This window comes from Myzus persicae, unplaced genomic scaffold, assembly GCF_001856785.1.
Source record: "Myzus persicae strain clone G006 unplaced genomic scaffold, MPER_G0061.0, whole genome shotgun sequence".
In the NCBI taxonomy this organism is placed as follows: Eukaryota; Metazoa; Arthropoda; class Insecta; order Hemiptera; family Aphididae; genus Myzus; species Myzus persicae.
In genome coordinates, this window is record NW_019101235.1 from 81,987 (window position 1) to 97,066 (window position 15,080).

At 29.6% G+C, this 15,080-nt stretch overlaps 1 protein-coding gene across 1 annotated transcript; it reads left to right on the forward strand.

Annotated features, from left to right (window-relative positions):
* The first annotated feature begins 8,417 nt into the window (after positions 1–8,417).
* LOC111028292 (flocculation protein FLO11-like) lies at positions 8,418–10,281 on the forward strand. The gene is made up of 2 exons (XM_022306881.1): positions 8,418–8,594; positions 9,358–10,281. Exons 1-2 carry the CDS (start codon positions 8,580–8,582, stop codon positions 10,279–10,281), a joined length of 939 nt encoding a protein of 312 aa, XP_022162573.1. The 5' UTR covers positions 8,418–8,579.
* The last annotated feature ends 4,799 nt before the right edge of the window (positions 10,282–15,080 follow it).

Genomic DNA, 15,080 nt, shown 5'->3' on the forward strand with positions numbered 1-15,080 from the left:
AAAAATATGAACTTGTAGCTCAATAAATATTATCATGTTAAATTATTACTAAGAAAATTATTTTTTTAAATTTATTTTAAGATATGAAGTAAATGCAAATAAATACACTACTTTTTTTCAATACTTATTAAAATGTTTTTAATTAACAATATGCATGTAACAATACAAATAGCTAGAACACGCATATTTACATTTAAATGTGAAAATAACTTAAAATTTTTATTTTCTTAATTCAAGAATTTTTTATTTTGACCCTCCCTAAATTGTATTTATTGGTACCCATGCAGTGGCGCCTATCACCTAGCTTATTTATGACATTATTCATAGTACGAGTAGGTTTTAAAGATGGGTGAGCACTGTAGGGTATTGCGGGGGGATCCAACTGTGGATCCAGAATATACGTTGAAACGTAAAAATAAATGATTAAACATTGCATTATTGTATGGGTGCTTCGATTTGCATCAATTAAACAAAGGGGGATGATGGGGGGCCCATCTCGATGTCATAGTTTATTTTAAGCACTCTGCCGCCACTGCGCCCATGTATGTGTGTATGATGCGTGTATGCATGTGTGAATGCATGTATGAGTAAAAGGTGAATGTATACCTATGTGTAACGTATGCTTTAGCGAGGTGTTTATTCATATATGATTATATAATATGCTAACTGCATCTATTATATGTGTGTATGTAGATATATTCGTATGCGAGTCCGTAAGTAATATGTATGTATGTATATATGTAAGCTATATAATATGTTTGGATGTGTGTGATGCGGTATGTATGTTGGTATGCTTAAATTTTCAATGGATTGAGGCGATATAATATATTAATATAGTATTGTATTTTTTTTTCTTAAAAGGGGAAATAAAAGGGATGGCAATGTATTTGATTGGGGAGGGGTATAATATATGTCAGTAACGTGTCGTGTCGGGTGGCGCCTGTGACGAGTGACGAGTTTATATGTTGCAGGTTGTCTATATTGAGTAATTTATACTTGATTCGGAGCTTCGGAGGTATTTGAGAGGAGAGTGTTCTGCGTATTGCCTATACAAAGGAGCCCATTATTTTACATGTAAAATTGAATGGCGATGAGATCTAGAAGCCCCCAAATCATTCTATTTCTAAAATACATTTTTTTTTAATATTTCGGTTTTGTAAAAATAGAAATAAATCTCGAGTTAAAAAAAATGTTTAACGAACATTTCAAATTTTTAGAATATTCTTTATTGAGTCTGTCTCATTATGATGTTGTATAAATGTATTGGGCGTGTGTCTGAAGTCATCGTCTTTTTAAAGGGGTAAAAATGTTTCAATTTTCAACTTTGAATATGGTTTGCACTTTGGCGGGTCAAAAGTAAAAAATTGTATTAGTTAGCTGTTTACTAGGTGTTGAGTATATTACCTCACACAGAGAAGGCCACTATTACAGTGCTATTATATGACCATATAGTGCCCATTATGGGTATGTTAAATTGTAATTCAACGATAAATCATGTTGCATACGAAAAACGATTCTGAACGGAGACAGACTACGGAGTAAGCCTAAATATCTAAGGATATTTTATTATGTATTTATATTGCTATGAGTAATTTATTTTGCCATTAGTATAATACGGTAGATTAAACTACTTATTTTTTCTAACAACCAATCACATACATTATACACGAACTCAAACACTCAATACTGCAATAGTGCATTGCATTTATACAAACTACAAACATTAACTCCATACTCCATACTTCTATAGTACTTATATAGCTACTAAAAACATAATGAATAGTTTAGACCTAATTGATAAGTGATAAAATGATAAAAGTTATAACTTAGTCACTAAAGTGGATTAAATCTGAATAAAATTCTTATTTTAAGTTATTAATTAAATAAAAAATATTTTTTGTTTTAAAACTCGTTAAAAAAAATTTAAATGTAAAATCTAGGCAGATTATTTTGAATTTTTAGTGCATAAAATATTTTTTTGGGAGAGGGCCGATGTTTTATTTTTTGAGGTCATTACATTCTCAGATATACTTATTATAATCGCCAAAAAGTAATTTTCAAACTACGCCAATTAACTTTGGGATAAATCATTCGTTTTATCCCAACCAATATCGTATTAATGAGTTCTTTAGATAAACATTATCAATTCTTGCTACGTATGTTTAAAAAAATATTATTATTTTTTATAATTTCATTATTTCATTGAATAAGAGTGATGGGGAAAAGAAGAGTGAAATTAGTAATTTTGAAGTATTTAAAATTCAGAACACTTATCACGACTAATAAACATATATTACAATAATTTATTGGTCAAAGTGGCGTAGTGAAAATTGCATTATTATATTATTATGTGCGCTGATTTTAAATAAAATATTCAGGGCGAGTCCGAGTCTAACCGTATAGTTCGTCCGGAAATTGAAGTTCTATTTCAGTGTCAATATATAATGAACGAAATTCAAAACACCTAATTGCTGCTGGGTGACCAAAATTAAAATCTACGTCACGTAGTTTTTACCATATTATGTATACAACGATGAACAATTTTACGAGTTACACGCTACACCGGTGACGTATCGATGCCCTGTTGGACTGAAAAAAAAATCATCATGAAAAATCCCTTATTTATATGGGACGGGCAGTTCTGCAACTTTGTTTTATTTTTGTTGGATTACATTTGTCTGCAAAAGTGCGCAGTGGTGAGAAGTAAATAAATTAACGTCTGTATCGACAACTGCAAAAAGCCCTCGAAGGGGGAGGAAAAGTGATTAATTCCAAAAAAAAAAATTTAACTCAAGCAACGTAATAATAAATTGTGCCTTCATATTATATACTGTGTTACAGGTGTATGAGAATTCTATGGTTAATCTATGAGGTTGAAGATACTTGTATTATAGTTGCCGCTACAATGACTATTGAGTGTACTTAATATTTGCAGTTTTAAATAATAATATCACTTACATTAAATTAAAAAGTAATTCGTATTTCCCGTATTATTAATATTACTATTATTATAAATGTTTATAATATAATAATAGTATACATAAATAATAATTAGATTTTACTACCAGTCGGTAAATCAAAAAATATTGACCATAAATGAATAATACATTAATAATTACAATAATAGTATATAATAGTTTTTACTTTGTACCATATTATAAACCACGAAGAAAGAATTCACGAGTTACACGCTACACCGGTGTGACGTATTGTGGCGCTGGTCCTGTCGGACTGCTAAAAAAATCACAGTAAAAAATCCCTTATTTATATGGGATGGGTAGCTTTTGCAAATTGATTTTTTTATTGGGGTACATTTCTTTTTCAAAGCGCCACTTGATGAGAGATAAATAAATTAACGTCCATATCGATAACTATAACATTTTGTGAAATGGTGAGGGGGTGAGTATTTAGTATCTACTAAATGTTTGGAATCTTACTCAATATAGTTAAAAGTAATTCGTGAATTATTAATATATATTTTTTTTATTGAGTTAAGGCTTCAACTTCTAGGTTGACTCAAAATAAATCCTTTTCCCTGTGATGTTTTTACGGATTATGTGTAATTAGTGAATTAGTCCCCCAACCCCCCCCCCCCCCCTATTTGCGCCAATTTATAATATATTTATAATAATTAAAATAATAATTGTACACATAAACACATCGCTAAACTATGACTTGTGCATTGATAATTACACATAATCCGTAAAAAACATCACACGGGAAAGGATTTCATTTGAGTAATTAAATTTTTAAATATTATTTTTGTGATTTGATAGACTTGGGAAAATGTATTTTTAGCTAAAAATAGGATTACATTTTACAGAGTGCTTAAAAGGTTTTTTTATTTTTTTAAACAAGCAATTTTGTATAGAATTGAAATGGCTCTAAAAGTGTACATTTTCACAACAATCGATGTTTAATATAAAATAAATTTGAAAAATAGCCTTTTAGCCGAGTGATGTAGTATGTTTAACATTTTACAATAAAAATAGCTCCTAAATCTGTTCAGTAATGACCGGCTCAAAATGAAATTTAAATACTGCTGTCTTCCTTTATACATAATTCACAATTATCATAAGTAGGTAGGTAATAATTACGCCTAATGGTAATTTAATAGTCAAAACATAAATATAACAAACATGGTAAAAGGTTTTTAAGTTAAACAACACCAAGTAAACTAATAATAATTATAAAAATAATAATAATATAAAATATAAAATATAATAAAAATTATTTCACATAAGAAAAAAAACATCATCAACAGAATTTCAGATGCACTCAATACTAATATTAATTATTATATGCATAAAATATATTGAATCAAAAAATTATAATACAGTTTTGTATATTTTTTCATGAATAACAGAAACCTTATTCTCCATTTTAAAACTGAACAGTAAAGTTGAAGTAAATAATTTATCACATTTTGATTTACAATTTGGTATAATGAACCAAACTATCGGGATGCAATATTTAGGGGCAATATTTCAAAATATCGTAATTAGGTTTTAAATATTGAAAAAATGAAAAGATATCGTATAGTGTGCTGTTAAAATATCAAATTTGTTGTATCAAAACGCACGTCAAATGGTGTTTTTAGATGAGTAATAATAATTATTGTTACACAACGTACTATTTCCATACGTGACGCTTGAGCAAAACGAATTATTTGCAAATTACAACAAAACCTTGTATTTTCCATGGTAAATCTATTTTTGGTATTAAAAAAAAAACGCGCCAAAACTCACTAAATCTTTATATTATTACAAAATTGTATTCGGTACGACTTGGATCTATTTCTACATCTCGCAAAAACGAGCTTTGTCTTATACTATAAATATAGCTAGCGAAATTAAAGTAATCACAGAGTTCCGGTTGTCTTTACTTTATTTAAATGCATATTATTATTAAGCTTTTCTATATTTGGTATCAAATTTATCCATCAACGTTAATCGAGTAAATTAATTTGAATAATTATTGATTTACTTACTTCTATTTATAGGTACTATTATTTTCTTTTATAAAGCCTATTATATTGACATAGTAAGTTGCGCCAAAAGATGGTCAAGGTTTTTAATTTGCACACACTCGTATTGTAATAGCAACTACTCAAATTTCGACTAAAAATTGCACCTCAATAATTATATTACCTATTATAATAACTATACACTATACAAAATATTTGTTCTAACTTTTGTTCCTCCTTCAATCAACTCGTCAAGTCTTGTAAATGTTTTGTACTTATATATATATATATATGTATATATTTATTTATTTATTTATTTACCTATTACTTATTATATTTGCTTATACAGATTATATGTGTAATCATATTTTTAATTAAAAAACTTTTTTTAATCCTTTAAAATCTTACAACATTTGGTGTATACTAATGTTTTTACATTGAAGTGTACAAATGTGTAACACAGATGTGTTAAACAACTTTTTATATTTTATATTTTTAGAAGTTATTAAGATTTTGGGAATAATCGAATAATACAATTTATTATTATACGAGTACGCTGTAATTTGGACATTCGAATGTTATAAATATTACAAAATGTATCTTTTGTGTTAATTATATTATTAACTTATTAATATAGGTAGGTAGTTAAGAAGTGTCCATTTCACAAAAAAGACAAAATGGCTGGAAGTTCTTATACTTTTTTCTTTGTTAAACGGTTTGAATGATAATAAAAAAATTCAACCCATCAACCTTAATACAAACGAATAAGGTAGTAGATACATCAATGTATAGAATACAGATATAGGTACTACTATTGTAGTCTGTAGTCAGTAAAAATACTGTAGTAGTCGCGCACATTCGACCATTTTATAATTTTTGTGTCAAATCGTTTTAAAAAATTACTTTTACTAAAATATTATTTAATAACATTTATTTACTGTACCTGTTGTTGTAATATTACAAGTAAATAATTTGCGAGTAGACATAATGTCTATAATATCAAAATATAGGTATACCTACGTATAAATTATACATTAACATTTTATTTATTTATCTTTATTATTGTTACGTGTTTACTACTATGTTTCACATTAAATAATGTTCAACAGCTGTAATCACTTGTTGTTTAAATTTTTTATTAATTTGATGAATGTACTTATTGAATACCTACTGAATTTGTGAAGCATTTTATTAGACTGATTATTATTTATTAGGGCTAGAATTTATATGCAACACAAAATTCAAAAATATTCTTTTTTCTACCAAAATGTGCAAACCCCTTCTTGTTATTTCTACATAATGTGTAATATTTTTACATACAAATTGGTAACTAGTTCAAACAAAATTTACTAATTAATAATAGCTTATAGTTTATTATTTATTCCTTATTATAATTATTATTTATTTTAAGTAGTTATTATTACATCAAATATTGCTGCAAAGATAGGTATTATGTTTTTTTCAAAATTTAAAACATGAATGACCGATGATTGGAACGAAGAATGAATTAACATTGACTAACACTTGTAGAACAAATAAAAATGTAAAATAATGTACAGTTAATCCTTTCGGTCAGATAACAAGATAAGATTTTATAGTAAATTTACGACAGTTCGGAAAAATAACTCAATAATAAAATTATAGATGTTCATTAAATAAAAACCATTTAAAATGCATGCGATTTTCAAAAATCAAATTACCCAAAAATATTAAAAACAATATTGTTCTACCGAATCCATATGGTGGACATATCTGATAACTAGGGAACGGATTTTATTGTAATAAAAAAATCAAAATATGTACATAAATATGTACTTATTTTTATTGAAATATGTAAAAAAATAATCAAAATATGTAATAACCACTTTTTTTTTTCCCGTTTGAACCGACAGCAGAGGAGGATCTGTATGAACACTACTACTCCTCTCTGCAATGTAATAACCACTTAACAGAAAAAGTAAGAATAAAAATCATATATCTTATCTAATTAATAATTATTAAAACAATGTGAAACTACATAATCTCTAAGATTTAAAAACGTAAGATGGCGGCGATTTGGTCGTAAAATGTTTTTGTATTGACTGAATGAACGTTCCATATCAACTGACGTAATGATAGCATACCGATTTTCACAACACTTACAGTATAGAACTTTCCCACCACTTTGAAATGTTTCATTCGGAAATTCTTTTAAATATGCGGCTACCTTATTATTGATTGAACTTACAACTTAAAGCATTCTAAACAATTTTATAAAAAAAACAACAAAATTTCGATGTAAATATGAAGAAAAAAACGATGCAAATAATTACGCCCGCCAGAACAGTAACTAGACATACACTGAAGACCGTAAAATTGAATAAACACGTTACTTACCCACTTGTCCACAGTGTATAATACGATAGCAGTGTATAAAGTACGTAAGTCCATTTAGAGAACGTATATAATGTTCATCGTCATTGAAAATTACAAATATTATTATTTTAGGCTTTCATCGACAGCGTATAACATTTATTAAGATAAGGCAAATAATCTTTGACGTCGTTTTAAATTGACGAAAAAAACCAAAAATACCCAAATATTTACGAAATATTCAGTTATTTACAAAATATGCGAATATATGTATTTTTACCCAAATATGTAAAAATATGTAAAATAAAATTGGGCTTATTTCAATAAGAATGATCAGAATCGTGCACATTTTTTATCAGATTAAAAATATCTCATTCCAATAAAAATATGTATTTACAATAAAATCCGTTCCCTGCTGATAACCAATAAATCTGGACCAAGGGAAAAAACTTGCAAATGCATAGAAATCCTTGCCCTATAGTAATATTTAATTTAATTCGATATATGCTTAATATTTTCTAACAACCAGGAATTTAGGAAGCTGTCAATATGTGTTTCTGCATACTGGTTTATTAAGTATGCATATTATGCATAATAGAATAATCATGATAGTAATAATTCATTCTAATAATTATTGTGATTCATGAAATCATAAATTGAATTTGTTCCTGTATAATTTAAGATACTTTTTACGTCGGATATTTGAACAAATATTATTGATAAGAAATTTTTAATTTCTCAACCGAACACTTGTTGAACACTTACTATCACAATAAGTTTCTATGAATTACGGCCGAAATGTTTTCCGAAATAGATGATTATAATATTATGTCAACATAATATAACAGCGTGTACATTTGATATCGCTCTTAAAGACGTTTAAGAATAATTATCGTTGTTTTGTGCATTCCTGAGGCCCGGGCATCATTGTTTAGACAACCTTAAACACTAACCGCTTTTGGTCATTATGCAACCGATGTCCCGGTGTTGTTGCAGTTGCACGTTGTCAGGTGTCGTCGATTGCAAGAAGATAACAAGGTCATGTTCGTGTTTTCGAAGTCTCCCGTAAAACCAAATCATTTGACGGTTCTTTGGCCGTAGGTATATAAACGACAGCTTTTGTCTTTATGAGCATAATCTGACTTTAGTTTCTCACAGCCCGTCAACGCAAAAACCAAATAGTAATACTCAAACAGCCAAAGTTATAATATACTTTATTATTCAACTGTAAACAACACGACGGCGATCGAAGATATCAGATATGAATTGTATCCAAGTAAGTGATTATTGTTCATGCGTATAATAAATATTTATAAATTCGTTAAATTAATTTTGATATTGTAATCGTTTTCGAATATGATTGGTAGATATGATATATATATGTATAGAATAAAAAAACATATAACAAGCTTCGAGTATAAATTTAATATTTCAATTTAGGTATAAAAACGTTCATCAATTATTTTTTCTTAAATATTAAATATTCAATACATTTTTTTCGATGTTTAAAACCCCGAATTATCGAGCCGATAATGGCCCGTAGTTAAACCACGAAGTGTTCTATACTCGTGCCACTGAGAGAGGGCTACTCTTTCGAGCATCAAATGACCGAGCTCCGCGTTTTTGTACCAAAATTTCTCCCATTCTACCAACTACCGGTAGGTTTAGTGATGGGAATGCGAGAGATCCGACAAGTTTTGGTCGCCGCCCAGTAGCGCTCTCTTAGAGGCACAAGTATAAATATTATTTTATAATAATATATGAAGGGAGGCAAATTATGTTGTCTGGGGTTGGACTTGGCCTTCCTAGCCCGTCCATAAATTCCAAAAGACTTGCACGAGGTTCACTTATTTAATATTTCAGTGTAACCATTGAATAATGTTTATTAAATTATAAAATATTATTATATAGGTACCTGGTTATTAAACCTTCAGGACGTAATTTTTTAGTAGATAGGTACTACGTTTTTTTGTACTTTTACTATACTTAAGACTTTTTTTCCAAATCGATCTCTGAAGTATTGTTTGTATGTATTTCAGGTATGTTTGGTGTTGGTGGTGAGTTGCACAATGTTGTCTTCTGCTGATTCGGCGTCGTACAAGTTTGGATACAGCGCTAACGACCTAGGTACAGTCGAGCTGGATGCACCTGCACTAGATTTAGTCAAAGACTGCGACCCACTGACGTCCAGTTACCTGGTCACCGGTTCCACTCCAGCGCCGATCATGCGCACAGCGGTCGAAATCGAACCTGCACGCATCATGTCCGTGACCCCGTTGCCGATCCAATCCACGGTCTCCGAGGTCATCTCCGTGTCCACCCCGGCACCGATCCTGCGCACCGCGATTGATATCGAACCCACCCGCATCATCAACGCCGCTCCAATGAAGTTGGAGACCAGGATCGCGGCTAGCCCACTGTTGAACGCTTTCCGTTCATCAGCTTTTGACTCCAGCGCGTGGCAGGCCAATCCGGAAAATGCTTCTCCGGCCCCAATTGCCTTGAAGACGATAACCAAAACCACGAACGTTGGATCCACAATCATCAGTTCGGAATTGGAAGATATGCCAGCTGTCCGCTCTCAATACGCATTAGCCGCCCCGCAAGTCGAGTCCAGGATCGTACATAACTCTGCAGCTCCGATTGCAAGAACGTTGTCCACCCAAGTCTTGCCCTTGCCATCCGTGTCATCATCGTACGCGTACTCCCCGCGGACATACGCCTCTTCATACATCAACTCGTACACCGTACCTCAATACTATTCAACCTCGTCCAAATTTTTAGCTGCTCCCCAATACTATCCGTCTGCTGCATTCATCGCACCTCAATACTACTCGTCTGGCTCAGCTTTCGCTCCCCAATACTACTCGTCTGCTGCATCCATCGCCCCTCAATATTATTCGGCCGCACCCCAATACTATTCATCCGTATCGGTAGCCGCCGATGAACCGTGTGACAAATAGACTTTTTGTCTGTTTTAATTGTATACAATATAACCACCAAAAATTATTTTTTTTATGTCATTAAGAAAATGAAATAAATAATTAAATGTAATTTACAACTGAACAAACATAATTTTTAATATTTACCTAGGTAGGTACCTATTTTTCAAAAAGTGCTTATGTAAGGTAGTTTGATGAACTGCTGCCACAATCTCTGGAGCGATTACACAAACACCACATTTGAAATAAAGAAAACATCATTGAAGTTGGTAAAATTTTTTTTCGAATAAAGCTTGGTTTCTACATAGGTTACAAAACATTCGTAAGACTTAAATTTCGTAAAAAATAGGATTTTTAAGATTTTGAATGATATACCTAATGGTTGTAGTAGAATATGTAATTAATTAACGTTGAATACAATTGTCAGTTATACGATATCACGGAATACTTAGTATGTTAATGATCGTTAGTGAGATCAGTAAAATTTAAAAATGCAGTGATTAATAATTAATTGCATTCTGCTGGTCGCTTTCCTAGATTTGTAAAAAATAAATTACTGGATTGTGTCCCAGATTATGCATTTTTATAATCTCTATTGAGTACGTTGGATACGATTATAGGTATTAATACATAAAAAACAGTTTTAAACCAAAATAGTATGTACTTATGTGATAGTTTAGATCAAGAAAATTTCACAATTATATTTAACTTGAACGAAGGCGTGTGTCGTTCAACTGGTCTTTAAATTGTAATCGCTTATTTTGCTGTTAATTAATTAATTTTTTCGGTACCAAACATCAAGATAGCTTATAGCAAGTTTTTTTATTATGTATGATTTGTAATCATTCACTGCAAGATCATAATTTTAAAACTGTTCAGCCACTTTTTAAATATATACAAGGTGATTCACTAAGTATGTTCATTCCTCTTCCTTTTTTCTCCTTCAATAATGTAGTTATTCGAAATCTGATTTTTGGGATACTTAATATACCTAAAAACGATATTTTAAAATTCTAAAGATTTTTTGAGCTAAGTTAGGAGTGTCCTGTATGTATACAAACTTCTGTTTGTAAAATTAAAAAACCCACTAACTGTTTTCTTATGTAAATTATTTAGCGGATAATTTTTATAAAAAAAATGCTGACGTATCAAAAGCAAAATTCAAACGATTAGTTTTTGAGTAACTTATATTTGTATACTAAAGAATAATAGGTATATGGGTTTGAAAGATATTGTGATTTCAAAATGTTAGTGATTAGGTAATAAAATAATAAATACTAGATCCAATAATACATATACTTTATGTTTTTTTAATGCCATTTTTAAAGACTATTACTGTTATATAAATATTTTAACTACTCGATCGAATTTTTAATTTAGTGCTTCAACATTTATTTTCAGAAAAATTATTCACTAATAATGCATTTACGGTAAAAAGGGAGATTCTCATTTAAAAAACAGAAGTTTGTATTACCACAAGCATTTAAAATATAGTCTTAACTTCTCAAGTAAATTTATAAAAAATTCCAAAACTCTGATTTTGAACAGCTAAATTATGGAAGGAAAAAGGGGGTCGATCATGTTTGGTGAATCATACTGTATAATACGAGTATAAGCTTAAAGTGACAAAAAATAATTTTTGTTACTTAGCTATTTGGTTCTTAAAAATGTTGTAATATTATTTATTAAGTGCAATTTTGTTTAGTGTGTCCAAATTTATAAGCTATATTTTATTTTTTGTCTTACATTTTTGGCACATCAAACGCATTATCTGTTAGTAACGGATTTTAGTTTAAGATTAAACATGTCAACTTTTCACAAATCTATACTATACGTTTTTGCCTTCTAAAAATGACTGATCTCTCTTAAAGTTTCTTAGCTATTACTCATTCGATTTTATTTATCCTCGATTCACACAGTAGCCAAAAACTGACGCATAATAATATTATTATTTTATGAAAGAAAAAAAAACACACACATAATTATATTTATGTGTGTATACATTTTTTTTTTTAAGTTACCAGCCGGGTGTCAAAACTCAAAACAAATAAAATAATAAGTGTATGATGAACAATTATTTTAATTTTGAACACTCATAATAGTATGTACATGTATACCTAATTGACTTAAATTATTTTTTAATAAATTCAAAGTGAAGTTTTGATTAATTAGTTAATTTTTTTTTTTAATTTGAATTTCTGAAGTATACATTTTTTGTAGAGCCGGCCAGGCTTCCGAGGCAACCAATCAAAACAGAGCCTGGCATTAAACATGACGAGAAGTCCAAAATAAACAAAGTGGCCGAGGACAAATCAACAAACTCGAATTTTCGTGAATCATATCATATTTTACGATCGATTTAATATATTAGTGGTGTACCTACAGTGTACAAACGATGATTATTATAAAAATATGATTTATACTGATTTCTTGCTTGACGTAGATACCACTCCATACTCTACGCCGACATCAAAGGACAAAGATACAAACCAAACATCAAACTATTATTATAGTGGGTGGTGAGAAGGTAGTGTTTCTATTACCTATATTAAATTAAATATCAATGACGGTTAAAATGCATATTATTATCGCGGGATTCGTATTATCATATTATTATTGCATGGTTAGCAAGACCGAATAAAGTAGGTATGTTATGTAAATGGCCTTTTTTTTCCATTCCATTCAATATATTTACAAACGGTTAGATAAACATTTTTTTTCTGAACTGTTCATTTTCTTCGAAATATAACCTTCACAATCTAAAATAAATATTTTAAAAGGTAATATGATACAGCTATACAACTTTTTACAATAGGCAAATGTATACATTTGATTACCATTCACTACTCCATATTATATTATATAACATACATGTATAATGTATACGCATATTATTACAATTTATTTAGATATGTAAGTAGGTACTTTTCTTAAATCTGAAATGTCTACCCATAACTACCACAGCTTCGATTAGTGTCTGACGAAGTATGTAAGCTAGTGTATACGACTTGTACATGTATTTTCCTATTTTTGATTCTGAAAATGATTAAATAAAATAAAAGATATATCAAAATGATTATTCTTCAAATATATTTTTAAATAATACGAGAAGGTAAATGTTCAAAATGCAGTTCTCTAAAATGTTCCAAATTATTATAAACTAATAAAAAAAAAAATGGTAATAATACTTTGAACCATGCATATCTTAATACACAGATATTATTTTTTATTCTGTGTAAATTTTTTTTTTATAAATTCTGGTGGTCGTTTTTTTTGTCAATTTCATATTGGTTTATCTTTATTTTAGCACTTTTTCTCATCGAAAGTAATTTTCAGCTCAAGTCATCAAGATGCTCCGTTGTCAGTATTTTAGAATACGTCAAAAGCTGTTAAGCCGAGTCATCACAATCAATAAAAAATTACATCATAATAATAGTATGGACAATTTTTCAGGATCTGTCAGTACCACCTAGGTATAATATTATATTCAATAAGTCATTACGATATCTTTATATAATTATATAAATAGAGCCGAATCTTTCACAAAACTCACATATTAGTATATTATACTATACAGCAATTTAATTTCATTGTGTAACCAACAGTCATTGGCTAGGTGTTTTTTTTTACAATAATTTCAAGTAATTTAATTTAATTAATAGTAATGGATTATGGATACGTATATATTTTAAAATATCACATAAGTCCACCAACATTTTGTCAGGTTCCGACCTCCATGCGTATCTTCACACTGATTATCTTGAACTAAATGAAAAATTGAGGGCAAGTATACCATTTTTTTTTATAAGTCCGGTGACTGACCATGAGCTGTTTGTAGGGTAATTGTGGTAGTGGTAGGGTTTGGTTTGGTGGGTTTTAAAACGTTTGTGTTTGGCAGAATTTCGATTGAGCACCCGTAGGTTTCTGCCATGCCCAGTCGGAAGATGCCTCTCTCTCTCCGTACAGGTGTCTGCCCGGTCTGTCCTAAGAAAAGTGCCACACTTAACCAAGGTTCGGACCCTTGACGGTGCGCATTACAAGTTACAACCGATGCTTTAGTCCGCTGTCCACTCCGTCCCCAACCATTTTATTTTCGACAAGCTTAAGTGTTATCCTAAAAAAAAAGTTAAGCGTCATGTGTACCATTCTTGGTACACTGTTGGTTACCGATTCGAGCCTACCTTAAAAGTAGGGACATGCCTTATATTTTGCTTAAGACCTAAAACTTTATAAAAACGTTTTATACTTTTATTTTAGTTTATTATGTGATTATAAAATGTTAAAGTCCGAATACATTTTAAAATAAAATTATTTTAAGTTAGAAATTCATAAAAAAATTTCTTTTCGTGTCCCACATTTTAAAATTTGGTACAATATTCCCTATACGTTTGTCTATATTAATAAAAAAAAAAAAATTCTACCAGAAAGTCAAATTCAATTTTTATGAAGTTCATGAATCTTATGAAGTTGAATTTTTTACAACATTTGGATATTCACTCCATTCCTCATAATATAGCGATTTCTTATTTTGTTGTAATATAAAAACGAATAACGGTACCACTTGAAATGTACACCATATGTTAATATTATTATATTAATATACTTGATGCAATTTTCAAAATATTTTGACTCGTTTTGATCTATTTATGGATGTTTTCAATTTGAACCGAGCAATAAGTATTTGATATATCAAAGGTAAACTATTAATATTATTATATAGGTAATAAATAATAATAATGCCCAAATCCGACAGTAGATAAACACAATAATATGTTACATTTTGTCTCAAATGATTTTGAAATTTGAAATTTACTTTTTTA